The sequence below is a fragment of the Engraulis encrasicolus genome, chromosome 15, assembly GCF_034702125.1.
Source record: "Engraulis encrasicolus isolate BLACKSEA-1 chromosome 15, IST_EnEncr_1.0, whole genome shotgun sequence".
Classification (NCBI taxonomy): domain Eukaryota; kingdom Metazoa; phylum Chordata; class Actinopteri; order Clupeiformes; family Engraulidae; genus Engraulis; species Engraulis encrasicolus.
The window spans coordinates 36,869,352-36,896,347 of record NC_085871.1 but is presented as its reverse complement, the minus strand read 5'-3'; the positions used below and the strand labels follow the sequence as shown (position 1 = coordinate 36,896,347).

Sequence of the window (26,996 nt, the reverse complement as noted above, 5' to 3'; positions counted from 1 at the left end):
CAATGCGCCAGTGCCCTACAACGACAGGGGTAATATTAATCTTGTCTACGTCAACCATTGACAGTATTGATAGAATATAAATAATTATAATAATTATATTAATAAATAACAATAATTATAATATTATATCTACTGTCAATGACGTCAACTCACAGAATAGGCCTATGTGTTTGCATATAAATTATTATTTCTGTAGTTTAAAAAAACATTTTATCTCCCTATATTTGGGTGATTCTCTTTTTGCGGCAACATTTCATAGTAAAAATTACTATTACAGGCCTATATGTATGTATGTCTAAATGTCCAGGCTTTATGTGTAGGCCTAGCCTATGTAAGCCACTTGACACGTTCATTTACCCCCAGGAATCAATAATGTTTCTCTCCTCTACTCTACTGTAATATTACATAACGGTTAGGCTAAAGCAAAAAGTAATGCATTGCAGTAATTCATTACTTTGGTAAAGTTGTACTCCCCAACACTGATGCTATATTAGGCCTACAGTTGTATGACAAAGTTTGGGCAGCCTTTTGGAAAATCATTGTATCTGTTTCTCTTGTTGAGCTTTTGAAGCAGCAACTTCTTTTCAACATGCTAAACCATAGCCTAGGGGGAGATAAATATTTCAGTTGTGAAATCATTTTAATGGGTGTAACAAAAACAATTTCATGTGGATGTAGCTTAAACAAAAATAGGCATGAGCATAATGGGTGCCCCAATGAAGGTATACCATTAATATGAGGTAGAGCTCACCTTTGCAGCGCAAACTTGTTTTAATAACTTTGTAAGACCTTCAGTATAAAACAGGTGGACTCAGAATTTAAAAATGTTATATATCATACATACATAATAGCAGACTGTGCTTGCTCTAAATTCTGCCTTGGAGAGTGGCAATATAGTAGGCTATAGGGGGCTCTGACCAACTCTTAACTGACTTCAAACTAAGATAATTCATTACAATGAATCAGGAGGAGAAAGGTTATCTGGAAGTCTTGAACAATTTTTGTCCACAGCCAAAAGTGAAAAGCCATAGGAATTGAAAGCATAGAACGCCATGGGAATGGTTCAATCTCATGTAAAGATGTAGTTTGTTGAAAAATTGATTAAAAAAGAGCATGGGTAAGTGATGCTATGGTAAAAGGCATATCACACAACACCTTCATAGAGGTTTAAGAACATAGCTGCTAATAGTGCAGCATTAGACACAAGTTAGACACAAGTCAGCGTAGGCCTATACTTTTCACAAAGCAAAAGCTCATTAATGGATGATGCATAAATAGGCTTTCCTGTATACATCAGAAATATGTTGTGTGAATCATGTCATGGGTCTGTGTGGCTAGCCCCCAAAAATCAACAGATTTTTCAAAAGAATGTTAGTCTGTCACAACTCACTACGTTTAATCTGTGCCAAGTTTGGAGTTTCCACAAGGACAGTGATTGCATTACACTGATCAAAATTCAACAGAGTTGAACGCAAAATGCTGAAGTACAAGTGCAATGTTTTGAAATGGCTGTACCTTACTGTATCATTGCGCTATGCCGACCTTTAGATCTTACAATCACTGAAAATATGTGAATAGATTTGAATCAGGCTGTCTAGATAGATAAGTAATCCGAGTGAATCGGAGGCGTACAGAATATTTACAATAACGTAGTACAACCAGAATGTGGGGGCTTAGGGTTAGGTCTGTGTAGTATCCACAGGCCATTAGAGCAGCAAAGGTGAACTCACCTTCATATTACTGGTATATTATCTACTAAAGGGGGCACAGGCATACTATTTTAGTTTAAATCAACATAAAGCTGTTACACCTATTCAAAGGATTGTACCATTTTGAAGCTGTGGAAAAAGAAACATCAATCTTGGCTGCAATTGGGTAGTTTGACATTCCTTTACTAGAGAGAAATAAACAATTCAGAAAATTTAACATGTTTCATCCACGTGTGGCAATAAATGTATTATTCGTCTTGTACTATTTGTCATAATGTGCATGTTTTGAGGTGAACATTCAAAAGATTCTTTCGATTGAAGGCCCTGCCACAGCGTTCACAGACGTGAGGTTTTTCTCCAGTGTGGATGAGCATGTGGCGTTTCCGGTGGGCACTGTCAGCAAAGCGTTTCTCGCACATGGAGCAAGCGTAAGGCTTCTCTCCCGTGTGAGTCCGCATGTGCGCCGTCAAGTAGCAGGACTGAGTGAAACTCTTGTCGCAGAGTTGGCATTTAAACGGCCTTTCGCCAGTATGGAAGCGCATGTGCTTGAGCACCTCAGAGTGCGTCAGGAAGCTCTTGTTGCAGCTGTCGCAGCGATGCGGTCTCTCCCCGGTGTGAATGCGGTTGTGGCGCACCAACGCTCCTGCTTTGATAAAAGTCTTGCCGCAGAAAGAGCAAGGGTGCCGCTGTCTCTCCTGGCTGTCAACATGGCACTCCATGTGTGCCTTTAAGGTTCGCAGCTCCTTGAAGCCTTTGCCACAGTGGGTGCATGTGTGCGGCCGCTCGTCGCGGTGGGACCCTTCGTGCCGCTTTAGCTCAGCCGCTGTGTAGAAGCACTTGCCACACTCGTGACAGAGGTGTCGTCGCTCCCGAAGGGCGATAACCCCACCGTGCCCGTGCGTCCGTTTGTGCATGGAGAGCTTAGCGGGTGTTGGGAAGCTCTTGGGACACTGTGGGCACTGGTACGGGCGTTCGCCGGTGTGCGTGCGAAGGTGCTGCACCAATGGACACACCTCGGTGAAGGTCTTTTTGCAATTGGAGCATGGATAGGAGCCCTTGATATTGTGAGCTTCCAGGTAGTGCAAACGGAAGCTTGCAATCTCCTTGAATGTCTCGTCGCACATGGTGCACTTTGTGGCACAAGTTTGGGAATGGATTTGCTTGTGGCTGGTCAGCTGAACGGAGTGGCTGAAGCGACGGCCGCACTGTGTGCAGCGCAAAGGGTCGTCCCCCCAGTGACAACGCTGGTGCTTTCCCAGGTCGTACAATGTCCGAAAGATTTCCTCGCACTTGGCACACTTGTGCCAGCGCTTGGTAGGCTTGCTGGACTGACGGTGCGCCCTCATATGTCTCTGGAAGTGGGTCATGAAAAAGAATTTCTTTCCACACTTTCCACAGACTAATGGTCTTTTGGACGAGACCACTCCTTGGTTATCAGTGGGTTCCGTGCAGCAGTTTTGGCTATGCTTTTTAAGCTCGGCAGAATGAGGGAAACTTTCACCACACTTTAAGCATTCAAAGTGGCGGGCAGCGTGGCATTTTTGATGTCTTCGCATGTCCGTCGCTCGGGTGAAGGTTTTCTTGCAAGTGGGGCATACTTTTGAGGCTGCTGCAGCATTCCGTTGTGTGAGATTTGTATCCAACTCATCCTGGACACTGTCACAAGATTGTTTGTCGGTTTCCTTTACAGAGGGATTCAAGTCCTTGTGACAAAAGTCAACATGTTTTTTTAAGTTGTAAGGATACCTGTAACTTTTGTCGCAGTGTAAACACTCGTATGGTTTTTCCGCCGAATGGGATCTCATATGCCTCTCCATGTCTGAGGCGCGAGCCAAAACTAGACAACAAACAGGACACGCCCTGGGGTCCACTGCTTCATTAGCAGTCTGTTCTGTAATGGTAGATGATGCCTTGCTGACCCGAGTAGACTCTTCACCAACACTGTCCAGAACTCTGCCTGTATTTTTGACACCATCACCAGTTTTCTGTGGCTCCTCGTTTGGCTGAGCGCCGTCGGGGACAACGTCCTTGCAAACAGCCGTGTGTCTCTTAAGGTCCTCTATGTACTGGAAACACCTGCCGCAACCAGAGCAGAAATGCAGCTGTTCTGTCAAGTGGCTTTTGAGGTGCCTCCTCATGTCTGTACCGCGTGTGAAAATCTTTCTACACACCGGGCACGTTTTTGCCGACCCTCCTTTGGCAGGCCCAAGTTGTTGAACCGAAGAATCTTCTTGACCGCCTTGCTCTCCATGTAGTTCAGCAACCTTTTTCTGGCTAAAGCCTGCTGACAGGAGCCTGCTGAACACATCTGGGTGATCCTTCATGAGATGTTTGTGCAAGATCGCCTGAGAGGCGTGGTGAAAAGAACACTTGGAGCAGGTGAAGACCACAGCTGCTAGCTTGGAACCTTCGGGAACATGGAAACACAACAAAGATTAGAAAAGATTAGATTGGAGCCTTTATTGTCCCATAGGGATATACAGGTCCAAATGGGGATAGACTAGTTGATTAGTCAAAATACAGCATTTATAAGATCTTTTATGACTAACATCTCACATACAGTATGTAACGATGCATGTTTAAACTGGAAGAGCAAGGCAACAGCACATGGTGGCGCTACATCTCTACCTACTGTCGGTTGGTTTTAATGTTTGCCCTTGTCTTTTGGAGTTGTTAAATTAACATTCAGACATATTTTACATTAAACATATGTATAATAATATATAGATGTGTAGTGCTCAACCACGACTGATTAAAAAAAAAATGTAAAAAAAAAGTCGATCCCGATATGGTGAAATCAGGTAAATTGCGCGACTTTGGGCCATTCACTTATATGCACAAAAGTAGCCCAATTTACCTGAATTCACCTGTTGCCTAGGTGTTCACTTTGTGGGAATGATACAGTTCATATGCCTTGATAGATGGATAGCAAATCTCACAAGAGTGTGTTTTTATAAAGGGATTGAAATAAAACACGGCAAAATATTTACCCAATTTATCCCTTTTCGCAGTTGTGACTGAATGCTGAAGCTTTGTTGCTGGGTTAGGCCTGGAACAGACATTAAAAAGTACATGAGTCTAAGCTGTGGCAACAAGAAGAAAAACAAGAGCAACAAAAATATTCCAAATACCAACCAAATCATTACTTACTCGTCGCCTGGGACAATCCAAGCGATCTCGGGCCCTTTGTTTTTCCTCCAGAGCAACTTGACCCTCTTCTTCCTAACTCTGCCACTTTGTCTTGTGAGCAGAGGCAGAGGTTTGCCTGTGATGTCAACCCTTTCAAGTTTGACAGCGAGCCGGCGTTGGTGGCAAATGCCATTGGTACGATTGTCTGACGCTATCTGACATGAGTTGTTGATCTCCTCTTTAGGCTGTATCTCAGCACTCAGAAGTCCCTCCTCGTGTCCAGTTGTCTCAACTCCCTCTGCTCTGCTCTCAACAGCCAGTCCTTGAGCATTCACCACCATGCCATCTTCTCTTATGAACTTGATGTCAGAGCTGGCGGACTCCTCAGCTCTCAGCAGACCTTGTGCTCCTGGATTGGTCATCATCTGCTTGGACAAATTGTCCTTAGCATCCTCACCCACATGCGTCTGGGGGTGATAAGTCAGTCCATGCTGGCTGTCAGCAGTCTCAACCAGCTCCTCTCTCGATTCACTTTCTATCTTGATGCCATCTGGCTGAAGCTCAGAGTGTAACACGCTGACCTCTTCGCATTCCACCGAGACCTCTTCACAGTAGGACGACTCAATGTCACAGGCTTTATGCTCCGTGTCCATCACTACTTGCACTATTGGAGGATGCGAAAGACAGGAGAAAATGTAGTCATCTTCTTCGAGTGGCGGTGATGGTGAACTACCTGGAATGAAAATAAAATAGATAGGAATTAAACTCAAATCAGATAATCAGGCTGAGCCAGAGCCAGATCCAGACATCACTGGAGCACTTTGTGCGACGACCATTGTTTTCATAAAGTTTACTATTGACTGCCGTGCGCACCTCACACGGTGTGCGTTTACTAAAACCAAAGAAAGTTATTATGCTTGCACCACAATAATACATGAAATAATACTTGAGAGCGCCACACATTTCTAGTCTTCTGGAGTACACCTGGACCACAAAGACTTCATTGCAAATTACATCCTTATTCCAAGTTCAACTCAAAACGGAGTGGCTGTAAATAACCGCATGCGCACCATCGGCATCTCTGGTGCAAATAACATTGGTTAAGAGACTGATGAAAAATAAAAGTGAAAGGTAAAATGGCCCTCACCTTTGGTTTCATTTTCTGCATGATTTTTCAGATGGCTGAGTGAGTTCAGTAACTCCTCTGGATTTGAAAGTGTTTGAACACATTCCTCCATGATGGACGGTGCAACACAAAGCATTGCAGCAAGCTGAAAGACAAAGCACAATTTCACATTAACCACGGCTAGCTACAGGAAATCAGAGGTGCATCCATCCCATATGTGGATAGATGGTTCAAACATTATAAATTCATAACAGCTCTATTTTCATCTGCCTTTTACCAACTTCATTTTATTTATCTACAGTCTCTTTAGATAATACATTCCAGGCTTGTACGAAATTCCGAAATGAATGAATTTCAATTCAAAGTAATGCCATAATACGAACACTAGGTGGTGCCATTATCTTGAATCTCTTTGAATTTAATCTACACCAGCCATTGAAAGTACATAGAACAGCACCATCTAGTGTTCGTATAATGACATTACTTTGAATTGAAATTCTTTCAATTCAGAATTTTGTACAAGCCTGGTACATTCCTTTAATACTTTCTCTTTACCAGACACGGTGAATGATAACTGTGTATGACAATGTGCTACACAAATGCTATTGCTACTGCTATAAACACTGTCAGTTTCATTTTGTGCGGTCAGGAATTTCACCTTGTCTATGCGAGGCATGGGAAGAAGCTCCTCAAATCTGGTCACAAACATCGAGATGAGTCTCTGCAGTGCAAGGTCATACTTCGGCCCATAGTCCACAGGAAACACCTCCTGAAGGCACAAGATGAATTTCAAACATTTCAAACAAAAAAAAACCACCGGAGGTAGCAACCTGGTCCTCTGAACACATGCACGTGTGGCTTTGGTGCCACCCGTACACAACCCAAAACACTGCGGACAGACACACAGACCGGGTGCTTGTAATACTTGGCCAGGTAAGAATAGTAAAGGCCCTGAAAGTCTGCTCTCCAGGTAGAAGAAGGGGTGCATCAGGTTAAACTATTCCTTTAAGACTGTGCTGACGAAAAAACGAAATCCAAATATCTCACCTCCAAGTAAAGCCTAAATGAATGAATAAAATAAATAAAAAATAATGTAGATAACTATAAAAGTCTTTGCATTAAATTTTTTCCATCAGAAAAGCCATTTCAATTCCACATTATGACCAAGCGTGACTTTCTAGAGAACTCATAACAGTAGCAAAATCTTATTTTGAGCCACATCAATAACAAGTGTAGTTCACTTTTTTTTTTGCTTTACTTGACTGACCTGAAAGAAAATCTCTCTCTCCACTGGGTCAGTCAGGAGAATATCTACAAGGGCGAGGAAATTGGACTCCGAAGCTTCCACATCTACCTCCTTTACCTAAAAGTGAAAAGATAGAAAAGATATTTGTACTCTACATACAGTGTATATATATGTAGCCCCTTAATGCACGCCGTACCTCCTGTGGCACGCTGTAATAGATATTGAAGGTTAACTACTATAGTACTACACTACTATGACAGTGCTCCGAAGCTTCCACATCTACCTCCTTTACCTAAAAGTGAAAAGATAGAAAAGATATTTGTACTCTACATACAGTGTATATATATGTAGCCCCTTAATGCACGCCGTACCTCCTGTGGCACGCTGTAATAGATATTGAAGGTTAACTACTATAGTACTACACTACTATGACAGTGCATGGGGCCTTTAGTAATACATTACGACTTGGTCATTGCCATTCTGGTAACAGCTCATTTATAATGCCGTGTCTTAAGGGGATATACAGTATTATATATACAGTGATTTACATACAGTATATTACACAAGCTTAATGATCAATGGCATGTTACCAGCAAAGCTGCAGAGAAATTTAGAGTTGATGAAAATTCTGTGTCATAAAACTCACAAAGTGAAAATTGAAGGTTAAAATAAGCAAACACATTGATCTGGGTAACTGTATGTGACAACTCTTGGTGGATCTTACTACACATTAATCCGGGTTCATGGAAGATTAGACCTAAACATCTTTCATATGAAAGGTCAACTAACCCAAGACTGGACAGGGAGCCGCATTCTGTCTAGGTGATGCTGAATGGTCTCAGGGTCAGCAGGGCTATCACAGCGACACAACTCGAGGACCGTCTGAAAACAAGATCCCACAGTTCAGCATTTAGCCTTTCATCGTGGTGTCAGTCTTTCAGATAAGTTCTCTTTTTGAAGTGAAGCAGGGGAAAACACCAAGTAGGTTTCCTGAGAAAACAGTAAGTTCATGTCTATGCCATCATATGCTACTTTTCCTGATAGATGTTACATTCCGCATATCATTATGTCTTGAATTCAAGGTGTCTGACGTCACCTGAAAAAGCCCAAAGCACTGAAATGACTTCCCAGTAGGGATGCACCGATACCGCTCATTATACTCGATACCAGCTACGAGTACTACTATTACTCCAAACAATGCAAAATCTTGTCATGTTCTGTGGACTTGAAAGCAGCATTGAAAAAAGTGCCACCTCATACATTTACTAACATTTAAATCTACATGGAAATGGACAATACAAATATCAGAGGTGGAAAAAACCAAGGCCATGCATTTATTTTCATTGTATTTTGGTGGTAAAAGGTATCGGTATCGGTAAGTACACACATTGGTGCAGAACCAACCAGCTGCGGCTGAACACCACCAAAACCAAAGAAATGGTGATTGACTTCAGGCGAACCACCCCACCCCTGGTGCCTCCACTCTCTCTGTGGACACTTTACACTTTATATTTTGGTGTGTGTGTGTGTGTGTGTGTGTGCGCGTGTGCGTGTGCGCCTTGGCAATAAGTATGCAACAGTGAGCTATATATGATTATTTTATGTGTAAATATGTGTGTTATGTCTTGTGGACAATGTCTTTATGTCTTTATTTATGTGTGTATGCTACTTGACACCTTAATTTCCCCCTGGGATCAATAAACGATACTCTACTCTACTCTACATTAATGTACTCGTACTTGTATCGGTTTTCAAAAAAGTGGTATTGGTGCATCCCTACTTCCCAGGTATGCTCATCATCAGGTAACAGTAGTTAGCATCAAGCAATGGCTAACCTGGATAGGGCCCACATTAGTTTCAGTGCACACCAATCCATTGACACATATTCAACTGAATGACTGCCTAATTGAAAGAGCAATTGGTTGAATTGTACAGGTAAAACCAGGTCATATGGAATATGTGGCACTGGGTTAATTAATCCAGATTGCCCGTCAGTGTCAAACAATGTTATTCCCCCAATTAAGATTTTGCAGCAAACATCTCACCTTTGCCCTTAGCCCAAGAATGAGCTGAGCCCATTGCCGTTGACTTAATAAGTCCGGAACAGACTCTGCAATTAGAGTCAGAAATCCCTCCAATATCCCATAGTTGAAGACATCCATTTCCTGGACAACTCTCCAAATGGTGGCACAAATCAGTCGCAGTGGAGAATTCACCAGGCGTAGGGCTGACAAGTGGAGACCTGGCTCTAAGAGGCAAAACAATGAATCACAAATGATGCTGCAGTAGTGCCACTGCATGGTCAAGAAGCTTACTGCCACATACAGTACTTAAAGGGACACTGTGTGAGATTTTTAGTTATTTATTTCCAGAATTCATACTGCCCATTCACTAATGTTACCTTCTTAATGAATGCTTACCACCACCACTAAATTCTAAGTATTCATTATGACTGGAAAAATTGCGCTTTTCATACATGAAAAGGGGGCTCTTCTCCATGGTCCGCCATTTTGAATTTCCAAAAATAGCCATTTTTAGTTGCAAAAATGAATCTACTTGGACCTGGAAAATATGTGTTTATTACTTAGTAAACTTTCATGTAAATATCAAATTTGGCGATGGCCAACCCAGTTTCAATGAGCAGCATAGTCGCAGTACCTTTTTTGACCATTTCCTGCACAATGTCCCTAAAGTTTAAGTTATGTGAAGGATACTTGCAACAAGTGTAATGGATGTTGACTTGGCTATGTTGGACAGAAGCCTACAGCGTTTACAAATTAAATTAAATTATTTTACAAAACAGCAGGGAAGGTGTTGGGGGCCAAGGGGGTCCGTTATCCAGGTGTGACATGCTATCTGGATCCGTACCAACTGGCGACTGTAGATGTTAGAAGCACTGGTGATTGGTTGTAAGTAATGTCACCCTTAATTTAAATTGATAAAATTTAGTTTTGACCAATCGCTGTGTTTCCATCATCTGGAGCAACTCACACCAGAAACTGTGAGAGAGGGGGGCAAGAATTGTTCTCATTATATTGATGAGTGAGGGGGGTCCTGGGCCAGCTCAAAGCTCCCTGCAGCCCTGATGGCACTGGCAGTGCATACTAATAAGACTGTGTAGGATGTGGCCAGAGTTGGTATTGCAACTAAGTTACTTTGATCATTTTTACTGTGCTGCTTATTGCCAAATATTATCTTTTCATTAATATTTACGAAGTAATAAACCTATATTTCCTAAACAAAGTACAGTCATTTTTGCAGCTAAAAATGCCCATTTCTGGAAGTTAAATGACAGACTATGGAGGTCTCCCTTTTCATGTATGAAAAGTGCAATTTTCCCAGTTAAAATGAATGAATCTTTGGAAATTCATGGTGGTGGTAAGTATTCATGAAAAAGGTAACTTTTGTGAATGAGCAACATGGATTCTGAACATAAACTGCTTAAAACATACATTACACAGTGCACACTTATCTCCACTATGAAAGTATGTGTCCAGTTAGACCATGATCGAACGTGCATTTTTCATCTTTGCCGCATGCCTTGTAGCCTAGTTTTATTTTATTCATGTTTTAGTCATGCCATGCCATAACACAGAAGATACTTCCCCATTGGTCTATCTTTACCCAGTGGTGCCAGACCCAGAGTACGTGTGTGTAATATTTCATGTGCAACAAATTCCTTGCACAGTAAATTAAATACCCATATGCTCAAATGTATTTGATAACGTTAGTGATGAGAAAGTAGCGAGCCAGGACTTAAAAAGTATTTTAGATAGGTTCGTCTAGTAATAGTAGTTTGCAAAGCAGGTACTGTACGTTATGTAGAACTAGCCTATGCTAAAAACACCGAATTGCTAACATAAAAGCCAATGTCTTTGCAAGATATCGCTTTAACGTACCTTCTTTCGCTGTACATGGTTGTTCCATCTCTCAACTGCTCTGTCGGCTCAGTAGCCCTACATACAACTTATTAATACATAACAAAAGACGTCAGTGTGTAGACTTATTCCATTTCTCACCCTTGTAGCAACCCAATGTAAGTAGGCTGCCGGATGTGAGTGCCCGGATATCCGCCCGAGTATTTGCAGGCATTTGCATTCATTTCCACCATCAGGAATGCTTTGCGGTACCACAGCTACCCTATGTGAGTCGCGCTGTGTCGCCTGACTGTCCCTTCTAGGCTATAATATGATTGTAGCCTACCGTAACAACTCGGCCTCGGCCCCCGCCGCAAATATCCACCACACCACCACGGGTCCTCTGGTGTTGTGACCGTTTTAGGATCTTTTTTTCATATCCAATTACACATTAAGAGTGACAATTCCATCATGGATGTTTAAATGATATGTGCGAATGCAGTCATGTTGAATTTAGGGTGGCCAAACCATGCCATGTCATGAAGAACGTGCATCACATTATTTAAACAGCTCGTGTAAACGGTTATCCTGAGTGCCCGTGTCTTTTTGGAGATCGGAGGCTTGATTAGCAAAGATATGGGAGAGAAATTAGTTGTGCGTGCGCACACGTCTGCACAATATCCACCGGACACGAAGTTACTGGCTCCAATAGGGTGAACATTGGTAAAGTGGGACGATTTTTGAAATTTCAGGTTCTCTGTCATTGTAGGCAAATGCCATTACATCACATGTCAAACTTTTATGTTATTTTCAAAATCTAGGGTGTCTTTAACAAAATTAAGCAGAAATTTTGGAAATATTTTCATCACAGAAGAAATTATTTTGCTTTAAACAGTTCTGGTCAAGTTCAGAATGAACTTCCTGACCACTGGTAGAGTGGGACATTGCTGATTTTTACATTTTATTTTATTTATTACACAATTGACATGGATATTAAAGTTTGTTATATGTGCATTTATGTAAAAACTGTTTGTTTACATACATTTTGTTACCTTTATATGAAGAATTTGTTGCATAAACCTGTTTACATACAACGCACCCATAAACCTGATACAGCAAGCATATTACTACTGAAAAAGAGACTAATACAAGATTTTATTAGTAATTTTCTTATAATAAGCAATTATAAGCAACATTTTATTGAAATATAATACACTTTTTGCTGTTTCACCATAAAAAATGTGCCCTGTCCCACTTTACCAATAGCCATTGGTAAAGTGGGACAGTGGAAAATGTGCCCCTAATTAAAATATTTTATTTAAAAAATTAATGAATTTTTAACTAGATGATACTTAATGAAGTCACCTTTCATATGAAAACAGTTGTTGAGGCCTAACATCAATATTTAAAGTGCTAGGCCCTTAATATGATTGACCTCAGATTGCTATGTCATTTTCAAAATCGTTTTTTGGTTCAACCTTTGAATTACATGTTATCACGCCCCCCAGGAAGACATCACAACCACACTTAATATTATATTTTAAACATTACATGCTAGAGAAAATGTATCCAAAAGATTTAATTGGCTACAGTAAAGCAACATGAAGATATTGATGATAAATGTTAACTGTCCCACTTTACCAGTTGTCCCACTTTACCAATGTTCACCCTATTTCAGCGTCCTGCTTGATTCTGTACTGACACTTTTAACGTAGCACAATCAAATGAATAGGCTATGTCTAAATTATAGGCTCTAGTCTCCAATGTGCCTAGTTTCACGTGTTCTTGGCATGAATCTGCACAATAGGCCTATGCGGCATAACTTTTCGAGGGCTACATTTAGACCGGGTAAAGTATCGAGCATGGTCTGTCCCTTCAATAATATTAAGATTGTCCCTAACAAACTCGTCTCGGCCCCCCGCCGCAAGTATCCTCCACCACGAAGGTCCTCTGATGTTGTGACCGTTTTAGGATATTTTCATATAATACAGAAATAAGAGCGCACGCGCGCCTCTGACTGTAATCTAGGACACGGAGGGAGAATGGCTCCAATATTTATATTCAGCGCCCAGTTTAATTCTGCACTGACACTTTTAAATGTTATGCCCAGATATTCTTTTAACTTGTTGGATATCCTGATATTATGTTTCACTAATGTAAGGAGTAAAACTTTCCGGGTGCTAGCTACATTTAGACTGGGTAAACTCGTGACTTTAATGCCTTCCGAAACGGGCTATTCCAGTGTCTATTTTAGACTATAGCCTTGTGCAAAACTTTTTATTTAACATTGCGAATGGGCGGGATGATTTGCTTAGACACGCAAGTGCTTCAGAGCAGCTAGAACTGTGCAAGTGACTGCTGCAGTTTTCAGCTCAGTCCTCCATGGATAAACACAAAATAATGCCGACGAGAAAGTAACGCCGTTATCTTTTGATGGATTCCCTTTGGGTGCCCGGTTGAGACAGTTTAATTTTCACACCCAAATCAATTCGGTTTTAAGTTATAATTTCATTGTATACTTTTTTATTATTATTTTGATGTCACAGGGCCTATTATTTTGATTGGGAGATCAAGGAACTTTCTGGTGTCGCCGAAACGGCGATGTGCGGTGGGCTCTTTACGCACGGCACCTATGTCCCTTCCATCTTCAGTCAGACTCAAATCGGACCGAAATCAAGTAGCTGAGGTTAAACTGTCGTAAATACACGACCGAACGCGAGTAGCTGAGGTAAAATAGACGTAAATACTCGGGCGGATATCCGGGCACTCACATCCGGCAGCCTACTTACATTGGGTTGCTACAACCCTCAAATGTTTGGTGGCGTGTGCCAAGTAACAATAATGTCACTTTCAAAATGGCCACCACTGGACTTTACTTCAAAATAAAAGCCGAAATGCCGTTCAAAAGTTTTTAATCATAAGTCAGTAGACAGTCACATAGCCTACCTCACACACATGGCATCAACTTGTAACTACAGATTGTACCTACAATCTCAAGTGGTGAGGCAGAAGACCCATAGCCATACATTTTCAACAAATGTACAATTGTGACAGGAGAAAAAACGTTGGGGCACTTCACTTAACCAGTTGACCCATACATAACAATATCCAAACTCTAGTAGCATGAACGGTTATTCAACTTATTTGGCTTTACACCATTGTCATACACAAAATTGCCCAAGAATGAAAATGAACAGCGAGGAGGTACTGCTTTGATAATGCATTTATATAATATAACCATTCATTGTACTGGGCAGTCATGGGTGAGCGGTTAGGGCGTCAGACTTGCATCCCAGAGGTTGTCGGTTCGACTCCCGACCCGACAGGTTGGTGGGGGGAGTAATCAACCAGTGCTCTCCCCCATCCTCCTCCATGACTGAGGTACCCTGAGCATGGTACCGTCCCACCGCACTGCTCCCCATGGGGCGCCACTGAGGGCTGCCCCCTTGCACGGGTGAGGCATAAATGCAATTTCGTTGTGTGCAGTGTGCAGTGTTCACTTGTGTACTGTGGAGTGCTGTGTCACAATGACAATGGGAGTTGGAGTTTCCCAATGGGCTTTCACTTTCACTGTCTTTTTTAATAACAGCATGAAGTTACATGGTTTAAATGAAGTTAATTTTACTGTAAAATAAATTACAAATTAAAATGAAGCAATATTAAAGGGACACAAATGTTTGATATTTGGAAAATAATTCTTCAGATTATGTTTAGATAATTGATGATACATGACTTGCTGTATGGAGAGTTCCATGTTGAATTTTTTAATACGTTGAAAGAAAACCTTGAGTTCCACTCAACAACAACCAATCAGGCTAGGTCTTTTCAAATCGTTTCTCCTCAGCTGTAGATATCATTTTTGTGTTTTTTAATATGTATATCGAGGTGCGATTTACACTTGTAAGTATTGGGACACAGCGGACACCTGAAATTCCTCTCCCCCGTGTGCACCACAAGGTGCTTCTTCCAGCATGCGCGCCGCACAAACGTCTTCCCGCACGTGCTGCAGACGTGGCGTCGCGGGATATCCCCCGTGTGACTGCGCTGGTGCCAGTTGCGCAGGCTTTTGGTGACAAACGCCTTGTCGCACACGCCGCACCTGAACGGCTTCTCGCCCGAGTGCCAGAGCATGTGCGTGCGCAGGGTGGCGGCCTCGTTGAAGCCCCTGCCGCACTGCGCGCACACAAACGGCCTCTCTCCCGTGTGGATGCGTATGTGGTTCCGAAGGTTTTGCTCGGAGCTCAGCGTTTTACCACAGTACGGGCAGGTGGCCTTTTCGCTGCTGACTTTGTGTAGCTTCGTGTGCGCCTTGAGGTGCTGGATCGTGTAGAAGGATTTCCCGCAGGTCTCGCACAGGCAGGGCTTGTCGCCCTTGTGCATGGCCATGTGAGCCACCAGGGTGTACCGGTGCGCAAAGCTCTTGTGGCACAGGCTGCAGCGGTGGGGGTTGAGCTCCGTGTGCGTCATCAGGTGGTCCTTCAGCTCCAGCGTGGTGAAGAAGTTCAGCCCGCAGAAGCGACACTCGGTGGCGCTGATTTTGGTCACAGGCTCGTCCTCGATGTCCGCCGTGGGCCTCTCCTCCGTGGAGGTGGACGGAGCAGACGCAGGAGTCGGATCAGGTGGGTCATCCTGATAAGAATAGAATGCCTTTTAACTACATTCATTACAACTTATTACATCTTCTTATTCACTCAAGTCTTATTTTGGTAAAGACATGTAAAAGTTTTATCCTTTACAGGAATAAATGGTGTAAAGTCCGCCTTCATCAGAGGGTCACATGGATGTTAATGTGTGACTAAGGAGAGGTGTGAACGACCAGTCAATATTGGCCACACCTCCACAGCATGTCATACACCAACGTGACAGTCTGATGAAGAAAATACACCGTCACAAAACTAAATGTACATGTACATGTCTGGAACAAAAGAAAACTTCAGACAAGAATGCCTTCTACGTATTGTCATTGCTCAAATGCACAATTTGCATGATACACATTCACAATGAGACTGAAAGCACTCACTGCAGGACGGACATGAAAGGGATATGCATGTTAACACAGTGGGCGGGCCATATACAAAAGAGATGTGAACATCACAGTACAGAACAGAATAAAAACTACCAGTGCAAAGGAGAGAGGCACGCACGCACGCACACACAATGCGATCCTACAATGACTGATGCTCCCTCCGACGCCCCCTCCCCCTCTCGGGTGCGGTCCTGGGCATTTGCCCGGATAACCTGCCCCTAGGACTGCCCCTGCACTCACACACACAGACAGGTCGACACACACACACACACACAGATGCACACACACCTGATGGGTGGCCTGGTGGCTCATGAAGCCGCAGAGCCGCTCGAAGGTCTGGCCGCAGCGGGAGCACTTGATGGGCTTCTTCTTGGGCTTCTGGTGCTGCTTCAGGGCGGTCAGGGAGTCGAAGGTCCTCTCGCAGTCCCCGCATGGGAAGGTGGCGGCTTTGCGGAGGTACAGCCGCTGGTGAGACTGCCGCTGGTGTCGTAGGAACTCGGAGTAGTAGGCGAAGCTCCTACTGCAATGGGGGCACTGCTTCTGGGCCCGCTGAGAAAGAGTGGGCCTCTTCCATTGGCCTACTGGTGGTAAGCGGACCTTCCCTGTTAGATAAGATTAGATAAGATAAAATAACGTTTATTTGTGTCTAAAGAGAGAAGCCTCTTCAATTGGCCTACTACCAAGTGTACCTTCCCTGTTGGATTAAATTAGAAACCTTTTATTTGTATCCAAAGAGAGGCCTCTTTGATCGGTCTACTGGTGGCAAGCAGACCTTCCCTGTTGGAATAGAATAGAATAGAATAGAATAGAATAGAATAGGTCACTATTCACAAGTAGAATTTACACCAAGTGAGGCCTGTTTAATGAGTCTCCTACCGAAATGACCTTTCCTGTTGGATTAGATTGGAGAAGAGTACATAACTTTTATTTGTACCCAAGAGTAAAAATGATGTGCAGTCAAGTGGTTGCTACATTTAGGACACACAAAGCATACAAACATTGCACATTGAATAATAATTCTCCTGACTGTCAGCCACATCTCCACAACAATTTTCAGGGGACTTTCCCCCATTCAACATCCTGATTGCAAATGAGAAAATGTGCTGAATTGAGTTTTTGCAAGATGTTGAATTAAACGTCTGTCGTCAATGATGTCTTGCGACGTCATCACAAGGCACAAGGGAGTTAGGACAATAGAAAGAACCCAAGGACAGATACTTGGGCGTTTGCCACAGCTTGTTATGGCTCCCTCACAGCTGCTGAGAGAATTCAACATACTGCAAGATAACATTATACTGAGTTGACCCATCAAGCCAGACACCAACATGAAATGTAATGTCTGGGCCTGCACTAAAGAAAAAGACACCTTGCCCATCCCAATGCCTCAATACACAGATTCAGATTCAAAAACTAGACAGACCGTTTAGATCATTATTAGGGGCCAAGCAGCGAAGCTGCCTGGCACCTTAGAGTGTTTGTACCGTTTCTTATTATTTTACTTTCCTCTGGGGGTCTATGGCAGCCCATAGAACCGTAGGGTCTAAAATGCTGAAAATTGGCACACACGTTCAGGACCGTGTCAGCATTACCCACAGCTATTTATAGGTCCCCAGCCCCAATCCTCTAGCGCCACCAGCAGGCCAAAGTTGCAAGTACATTTCTGCTTGTAACTTTTGAACCGCTTGGCCAATTTTTATTCTGGTAGTACTGTTAAATTCCTTGGGCCAAGACAAATCCAACACACCCTCTGACATAAAATCCTATCTCCTCCCTCAATTTTTCACATTCTTTTGTGAAAATTGGTATATAGCATCTCTGGACTGAGCCTCACAAAACTTTTGCCCGCAATTGTTTATATCTTTTATCGTTTGGCCGTGACAGACAATCAAAAACGGCCTGAAAGTCGCCAAACAGGAAGTGAAGTTATATCTTGGGAACCCATGCTCACAATCTTCTGCAAATTGTCACACTTACTCTTGTCCATCCCATAACCCACCATAAAAAAAATCAGGTTGCTAGCTCAAACTCTCTAGCGCCACCAGCTGGTCAAAGTTTTAGCTACATTTCTGCCTGTAACTTTTGAACCGCATGCTCAATTTTTAATCTGGTAGTACTGTTATAATCCTTGGGCCAAGACGAATCCAACGCAGCCTATGACATCATATCCGCCATAATAGAATGTCCGCCATTTTGGATTTGGTGAAAATCAATAAAAGGCTCCTCATCCTTCAAATTTAGGCTGATTTTCACAAAACTTGTTACACATGATCTTTGGAGCACTCTAAAGAGATCCCTAAAAGGGTTTTATTACATATTTTAACGTTTGGCTGTAACTGCCAATCAAAATCCTCCAAACAGACGCCAAACAGGAAGTGAGGTCATATCTCAGCAACCCATGGTCAGAATCTTTTGGGAATCGTCACACACATTCTTGGCTATCCCATGACTCCCCACAAGAACTTTCAGGTCTCCAGCTCACTCGCTAGCGCCACCGGCAGGTCACAAATCAAATTTCGAGGTATATTTCTGCTTGTAAAAAATAACTGTGCGTGTCTCTGACAGTCTGCCTGCTCAGCTCTTTCGGTTGCCATGGCGACTTAGGCGGACTTTCTGCTTGGCCCCGCATTGCTGCTTGCAGCTATATTTAGAGAAGAGATTCCTTGACCTATTCCTTAGAGCTTAGTGCAGTTCACTAGGCTAATATACAGTATTAACAAGGAAAGATCGATCAGAATGTCTCATTTCTAAGGTCCCACCTTTGGGGTCATGTTGGCGGTTGCTGGAAATACCGGAGAGCAGCAAGGGAGTTCTGAAAGTGAAAGTGAAAAAATATCCACACATTATATCATTTATTTCACAGTATATTAAACGTATTGTATATATTAAACAGATTGTAATTTTACACAAAAAAATACATTTCTACGGAACACTAAAATATAAAACAAAACCAAAAAAACTGAATTTGTGAATCTTACACTTTCTGGGCTGATTCTTGGGATGGTCGTGTCTTGCTGGCCTTCCGCTTGGGCACTTTGGCCTTACGGCCACACTTCTTTTGAGACAAACGTGAAGTAATGGAAACAGCTGTAGTCTCACTCCCCCTCTCCTCAGAGACTCTTTGATCCCGTTCTGTCTCAACATCTTTCCGAGGCTTGCCCTGCTCCAGTTCTCCATCTCTGTTTGCAGCTGAGGTTGTGTTGAGACCTTGGGAGTCCTGGTGAAGCTCTCCTGCCGGCTGCAAAATAAGCGTGGATAAAAAATGTGTTCGGGTTTTTTGGGGGGGTTTTGGCTTTCCATGATTTAAAGGGGGAAAAGATTGGAAAATTACTTCAGATCGTAATCGACACGGGTCTCCGGTGTAATGATATAACACCTTAGCTCACTGAGAATCAAATGAAGACTGTTGAGGTCGAAACAAAATACTGCCATGAAATAACAAAAAATACAACAAAAAGGATTTTAAGTGTGCAGACTTCTCACTGCAACAAACTAACTGCAAACAAGTAAATTAAGTTCAACAAAATAAGTGCATCTTTTTTTGTATAATTTTTAGTTTGCTCAGCAAAGATGTGTTTACAATACAGTTGAAATTATAAAGTCTGTTATGATACCACAGGCATTCTAATAACACAACCTGTGAGGCAATAAAGTCTCCGTCGTTTTTTGCATCTCATGTTATTTTGAATATACTACATCCACAGTTACATTCGTCTCTGGCAATTCCTCATCCCACCCCATACCTATGTAACCCATCCCCAGTCCCCACCCATCCATATTGTTGCCCAATTGGGCTGCTTGGGATGTCTGCGGGTAAAAATGGGTGAAATTGGGTGGAATTTAGCGCCTCTTGGCGTTTTTTGAGCACCTTTTGGGCAGGATTTGATCAGACACATCTGGCAACACTGAGTGTCTCTTACCTGAGGAGAGGAGCTCAGAGTGACCACGCAGGCCTCCCTCTGAAAGATGCTCTTACTGTGAGGCAAGTCCACACTAGGGGGCAGTGACAATGCAGAGATGACTCTGTCCTCCACTATAGATGGAAGGCCTACAGTACAGTACATAGCGACAGGAAAAACATAGATTAGTTGCTTGTTGTCTCGTTTCAAACACAGTCCACATTCCAATGTTATCGAACACATGTGGGTCATCGAAAACACATGTGGGTCATCATCATACATTTAATGACTAATAAAGGATTTTTTTTTTCTTTTGCAATCGGGGCCCTAATTCTGAAGCAAACTGCGTATACCACTGTTAGTTACTCTTCTTAGTTAAAGATACACTGTGCAAGATGTTTAGTTGTTTATTTCCAGAATTCATGCTACCCATTCACTAATGTTACCTTTTTCATGAATACTTACCACCACCATCAAATTCCAAGTATTCACCATGCCTGGGAAAATTGCACTTTTCATACATTAAAAGCAGGATCTTCTCCATGGTCTGCCATTTTGAATTTCCAGAAATTGACATTTGTAGCTGCAAAAATGACTGTACTTGGGCCATACAGCTCCAGGCCACTTTATTAGAATAGCATGAAAAAGTTGATTTATTTCCAGAATTCCATCAATAATGTTAAACTGTCATGGATTGTAGATGCATGGCCCAGTTGTTTAACTATTCCAATCATTTAATTTTTTCTTTTTACATATTTTGGTCTTCCAGCTAAAAAAAAACATGAATTGGGGAATTCGCATCATTAGAATATTGTAATAAAATCCCAATTTTCTTCATCAAAATTTGTTTCACATCAGTGTAATGTGTAAACATGTAAAAATGTAAAAATGTGTAAAAATAAACAACTTGATGATTGGAATAGTTTAAAAAAAAAAAACTGGGCCATGAATCTATAATCCATGACAGTTTAACATTATTGATGGAATTATGGAAATAAATCAACTTTTTCATGCTATTCTAATAAAGTGGCCTGGAGCTGTGCTAAACAATGTTAGTTTTTATTCCTTAGTAAACTTTCATGAAAAGATCAGATTTGGCAATAGGCAACCCTGTTTCAATGAGCACCATAGTTGCCGTACCTTTTTGACCATTTCCTGCACAGTGTACCTTTAAAAGCTTTTAATTATAGTGAGCTAGTTCATTTTTGAACACTTCAAAATTGCCCACATGTTTTGACCAGTGATGGCCTTCCTCAAGGCTGGAGAGTAGAGTGGAGTAGATAGAGTACCGTTTATTAACCCTGAAGGGAATTAAAGTGTCTGTTTAGCAGCATACATAAATTACATTACATTTAGCTAACACTTTTCTCCAAAGTGACTTAGTTATTTACAGGGTATTGGTTACAGTCCCTGGAGCAATGTGGGGATAAGTGCCTTGCTCAAAGACACTGCAGCTATGGGTGGGGGTGTAGGGAGAGGCACGGGTGGGGATCGAACCAGCAACCCTCTGATCTTACGACCACCTCCCTAACCATTAGGTCACAGCTGCCCAATAAATAGACAAATACACATAACATAATACACATATTTGCACAACTAGGGAAACCAAAAGGTAGTCGTAAGTGAAATACCGTTGTTGTCCAAAGACCTGTTACGGTTCTGCTGCAGGAGATGTTGGAGGTCCTCTGTCTGATGACACATGTACTGCTCACATTCATCCCACACACAGGAGCTCTTCATCCATGACGCAACCTGACAATATAAAGGGAGAAAACCAGGATTGGTGTGATTGTTTCTCGAAAGCGTAGTTGTTAGCCGGTTAACAACTTGGGTACTTGTCATTGGGAAATTGCATCGCAGACAACAAAGTAGCTAAGGTAGTTAGCAAGTAAGGTTTTGAGAATTGCACCCCATGGGTGACATCAGGGTGATACAAGTAAGGGTTAACGTTCGGCGAGAAGGTCGCTACCGTGGAATAGCAGCACGACAGAGAGAATCTTTAGACCCCGACGCGGAGCGGAGGGGTCTTGTTCTCTCTGAAGTGCTGCTATTCCACAAAGCGACCGACTCGCCGAAAGTTAACCCGCTTATTATATGGATATACTTAAATGATTCACACATGTCGGGGACATTTCTTTAGGCCTATTTAATGTTAAGATTGTTGCTGCGCAAAACAAAACAGTGCCGTTGTGGAACACCGCTAGGCAACAGCTAGGTAGCCAGGACAACAGGTGTTGTCTATCACAGCAGCTGATTAGAGTCTTGTTGAAAAGTCGCTTTAGCAGTGAAAAGTCTTGTTGCCATTGACAGCGGTCTGTTATAGACCAACCCGTCCGTTATCGAAAAATAACAGACGTGCGAACGTTGGGGAGCCCCGTTGAAACGAATGGAGCATTCGACCGATGACGTCACAACCATATAATGATGGTTCATAAAGAATTTCTTCCAGATCCCAAGTGACGCAACATTCTAAAGCTGCAATCCTATGGCAGCCATGCCCATTTAGGTTCAACTCAATATCGAACATCGCGTCTTCTCCATTTGCTTGTTCATAATGGGAGGCCAGACGTCATTGACGATAGAAGTTTTATTAACTATCTTGCGAAGGCACAATTAAAAGGTAATATGGAGGTTAGATAATTAGTTGGACTCTAGGAGAATGAATGGAAAGGCATGCCGATTTAGGAGACTGAGCTTGATCACACTTTGTTACATTGAAGACAAGTTTGCATGATTTATCTTGGTTACCATACTGAAAATCTTTGCCATATTATAAGAGAGGAAGCCAGAGCTGTAGTTCACGCTTAAGTTAAAAATAATAATAAAAAAATAATAACAATTACAAAAAGATAGATTAAAAAATGATGTAACAGTCTGTTTAAGAACTAGGTCTTCTACATGGTGTGCGCTTTCTCTGAATGTTTTTTTTGGTCCAGGTCATCTATAATCAGGCTATTGTCTTTTACAGGAGAAAGGTATAAAAACTCAATCCTCCAAATGAATGGGAAGTGTAAAATGATGGTGTGGTAGTGTGGTACTCTTGGGAAAGGTGAAAACCGAGATACCTCAACTGACTCACCTGTTTAAAATTTGGCACAGGGAGAAGTTGATCCAGTCTTGAAAGGAAATAGCACACCAGAACCTGAAGAGCTTTGTCAAAGTCAGGTCCATATTCCACGGGATAGACTCTCTGTAAGATCACATTGGAGACATTGTGAATGGCAGTGTTTTTGTTTCAGTAGGAGTCGGGTTGGCTTGGAAAATGGCGGTTTAGGGTCATTGGCGTTTTTTAGTACCAGATGTCAGGGTGGTGCAACTACAGCTAATGCCACTATTGTATACTGTACATTTAATACATGTTTGTTGTTTTCACTGGATTCTAAGAGGTGTTTTATGTGATTGTACAATTAACCAATAACCAATTATTAATTCATTTATGGGCATTTGCTGCAGTTGCACTACCTGTCAATGGCTCTAACATATCGTTACAATAAAATTTGTCAAATCAATTACCTGAAAAAAATCTTCCTTCTTGGCTGGGTCCTCCAACAAATTGAAAACAAGACTCGACAAGTCCCTTTGAAAAGTGTTCATTTCTGAATGGGTTGACTGTAGGGTGACAGGAGAAACAGTAAGTAAGTATGCCCTTTATTATCCCACCGTGGGGAAATTCATTTGTTGCAGCAGTAACGTATACCGGTATACAGATTGTGCAAAAAGCAGATGGCATACAGTACATACAGACACAGGACCAGCCAGGAGATTAAAAAGTATATAAGATAGATAAAAATAGAGATGTTATAGATTAGAAAATAGAGATATTTCTGTTTAAAACAAGTACATTAGTAGAAGTGCATTAGCAGCATCATAAAAGGAGGACTACAAATAATAAATAAATAAGTTAAAAAGTTAAAAAGAGGGGGTTTAGCAACAGTGAGATGTCAAATAAGAAGCAAAAGGGCTATGATACAATTACACACAAAAAAGAGAAAAAAAAAGAAGGACACACTAACCTTCACATTATCAGTAGGCTGCATTTGATGCAGTCGTTTCTTGATGGTGTCCGAATCAACAGACAAATCGCCTCTGCACATCTCCAGCAACACCTACAAACAATGGGCATGAAATAGCCTGGTTTTACCATACCAGTTATTACGTAAGGGTTAACGTTCGGCGAGAAGGTCGCTACCATGGAATAGCAGCACGACAGAGAGAATCTTTAGACCCCGACGCGGAGCGGAGGGGTCTTGTTCTCTCTGAAGTGCTGCTATTCCACAAAGCGACCGACTCGCCGAAAGTTAACCCGCTTATTATATGGATATACTTAAATGATTCACACATGGCGGGGACATTTCTTTAGGCCTATTTAATGTTAAGTCAAAAGATTGTTGCTGCGCAAAACAAAACAGTGCCGTTGTGGAACACCGCTAGGCAACAGGTAGCCAGGACAACAGGTCGGTGTTGTCTATCACAGCAGCTGATTAGAGTATTGTTGAAAAGTCGCTTTAGCAGTGAAAAGTCTTGTTACCATTGACAGCGGTCTGTTATAGACCAACCCGTCCGTTATCGAAAAATAACAGACGTGCGAACGTTGGGGAGCCCCGTTGAAATGAATGGAGCATTCGACCGATGACGTCACAACCATATAATAAATTACATTAACCCATTGTGTCCTGGAGACACATATACGGGTTTTCAGGATTTTGAGATTTTAGCTGTTTTATTAACTACGTGGGTATGTTAGAGCTGGATGAACACACTACAATGCAAGGAGAGGGTCTTGACTTTTAAATGTAACTCGTTTCATGTTTGTATGTGCTTCAGAGGCTGAGATATTTAGAATTTAATAGGAAGAGGCCACCATTTCCCAAAAAGGGTTTAGGACAAAATGGGTTAAGCCAGGGTTGGACAGGTAATCTGGCACACAGGGCATTGTCCCAGTGAGCTGACAGTCCTCAGGGGGCAATGCTGTCTGTTGTTGTTGTTGGTTGTTTTTGTTTGTGTGTTTGTTTGAAGACCCATTGGATCGTTTAAGAATTTTTTTTAAAAAAAGGAGAATGAACACTTTGCCAATTTCTCCATTTACAACTGCCTATAATAGAATAAGAACCAATTCTACGACTGCACAGCACCGTGGGAATCAGCTTCTGCTTGAAGAGTTGGATGCGTGTTCGCCTGCTGGCCACTTTTATATGTGGTTTCATCTCTTTTGCTCTTTGAAGACAAACTTCCAGGAGTGCTCTGTCTGCTAACACGGCATCCTGACTAACATTTGTAAATGTTTGGTTGATAACTAGTTCATTACTTGCAAAGTGTTCAGTCTACATTCTACTGACCCATAACACTAAGGAGGTGCTCACCTTTGCACGGAGCCCCATGATAAGCGTGCTCCTCTGCCTCTGGCTTAGCACATTGGGGACAATCTTGGTGACCAAAGTGACAAAGTTCTCCAGCTGCTCATAATGCTCCAGGTGTTGTTCTTGGGCTACCTGCCACATACAGGCTGAGATCAGCCGCACAGGGGGAATCAGAAGGCGGAGAGATGACCAAGGCGACGGGGAGTCTGGAAAAAATAAAATGTTTACTATTTAGTGTTTCAGGTTAATGCCACTGTCAAAATCAAAGCTTACATGACCTTAACATGAATTACAATTGCTTTTAAAAAGCATGATGGGAGAGATCATCTCAGGCTGTTGATTTGGTCATCTCGCATCTTCCAATATATAGCAAAACAACAATAGCAATAATTATAACAACACAACAGTCATAGTAATAATCACAATAATCAATAATCACCAGCATCATCAAAATCATAATTAACTATTAACTATTATTATATTATTTAGTGCATTGCTCAAAACAATGACAGTCCATCTCAAATCGTATGTTTAAAAAGATTTTTTTAATTCAAGAATTCATTTCACATTAGATTTAAAGAAAAGTTGTCAAATAAGCTATTGCATACATTGCTTTATTGTTTTGAACAATACAATGAGTAGGCCTATGTTAAAGCAATAGTCATTGAGAAATATATTGACTTTAAAATGTGTGATAAATGTGTCACAATTAATGCTCCATACTTGTAATTAACAATTGTGAGGATATCTAGCTATCAAACTCAAATTCACAGTGGACCTAAATAAAAATCTGGGACGAAATCACAGGCGAAACATAGGCCTACATAAACATTGACCAAAATTGTGAACTTAATGCTCAGCACTTCACAAGCACTCAGATGTTAGTATAAATATGCCTGCACATTCTGTCATAAAAGACTGGGAGATTATTCGTGTTTTAGTCATGCCATTCCATCAGGCGAAGCTTCTCCAGCGACCTCAGCTACCAGGTCGCGTTGGTAGCGCTTGATGTACACGGGGCATAACACAGAAGATACTTCCCCATTCTATCTTGATTCCCTGATTGACGCTCCCAACGCAGGACGCTCTGTCAGCTCGCTCCCACTAGCCAGACAATCGGTCCCACCGCCATATAACGGAGCTAATTATCTTTTGATGTTAGTTTTTTGTTTCTAACCCTAACCCTAACCCAAATTGCTTGTATGTGGCAGTGTATGATAATACGTGAAATATAATCGGGTGGGACTACACGTCCGGGAGTGATAGAAACACCTGGGACTGCACGTCCGGGAGCGATCTCAGTTGGGAGTGTCCATCTACCACCGGTCTATCTTCACCCAGTGTGGTGCAGAGGACGTGTGCAATATTTCATATTCCATGCATAGTAAATTAAATACCTATATGCTCAAATGCATTTGATACCGTTAGTGGTGAGAAAGTAGCGAGCCAGGACTTAAAAAGTATTTTAGATAGGTTCGTCTAGTAGTTTACAAAGCAACTACTGTAAGTTATGTAGCCTATGCTAAAAACACCGAATTGCTAACATAAAAGCCAATGTCTTTGCAAGATATCGCTTTAACGTACCTTCTTTCGCTGTACGTGGTTGTTCCATCTCTCAACTGCTCTGTCGGCTCAGTAGCCCTAGCGTAT

General features: G+C 42.0%; 2 protein-coding genes across 2 annotated transcripts; both read right to left on the bottom strand.

Annotated features, from left to right (window-relative positions):
* Window positions 1–1,876: 1,876 nt before the first annotated feature.
* Window positions 1,877–11,226, bottom strand: LOC134464013 (zinc finger protein 845-like). The gene is made up of 9 exons (XM_063217449.1): window positions 11,110–11,226; window positions 9,256–9,458; window positions 8,000–8,092; window positions 7,232–7,327; window positions 6,623–6,733; window positions 5,986–6,109; window positions 4,860–5,571; window positions 4,700–4,758; window positions 1,877–4,116 (listed from the first exon to the last, which is right to left on the bottom strand). The coding sequence occupies exons 1-9, from the start codon at window positions 11,135–11,137 to the stop codon at window positions 1,979–1,981; spliced, it is 3,564 nt and encodes a 1,187-aa protein (XP_063073519.1). The 5' UTR covers window positions 11,138–11,226; the 3' UTR covers window positions 1,877–1,978.
* Window positions 11,227–14,705: 3,479 nt separating this feature from the next.
* Window positions 14,706–26,990, bottom strand: LOC134464010 (zinc finger protein 275-like). Its single transcript, XM_063217447.1, has 11 exons — window positions 26,931–26,990; window positions 25,350–25,552; window positions 24,003–24,095; window positions 23,503–23,598; window positions 23,069–23,179; window positions 21,621–21,741; window positions 20,011–20,138; window positions 19,069–19,328; window positions 18,850–18,902; window positions 16,382–16,695; window positions 14,706–15,696 (listed from the first exon to the last, which is right to left on the bottom strand). Exons 1-11 carry the CDS (start codon window positions 26,956–26,958, stop codon window positions 14,908–14,910), a joined length of 2,196 nt encoding a protein of 731 aa, XP_063073517.1. The 5' UTR covers window positions 26,959–26,990; the 3' UTR covers window positions 14,706–14,907.
* Between the last annotated feature and the right edge of the window lie 6 nt (window positions 26,991–26,996).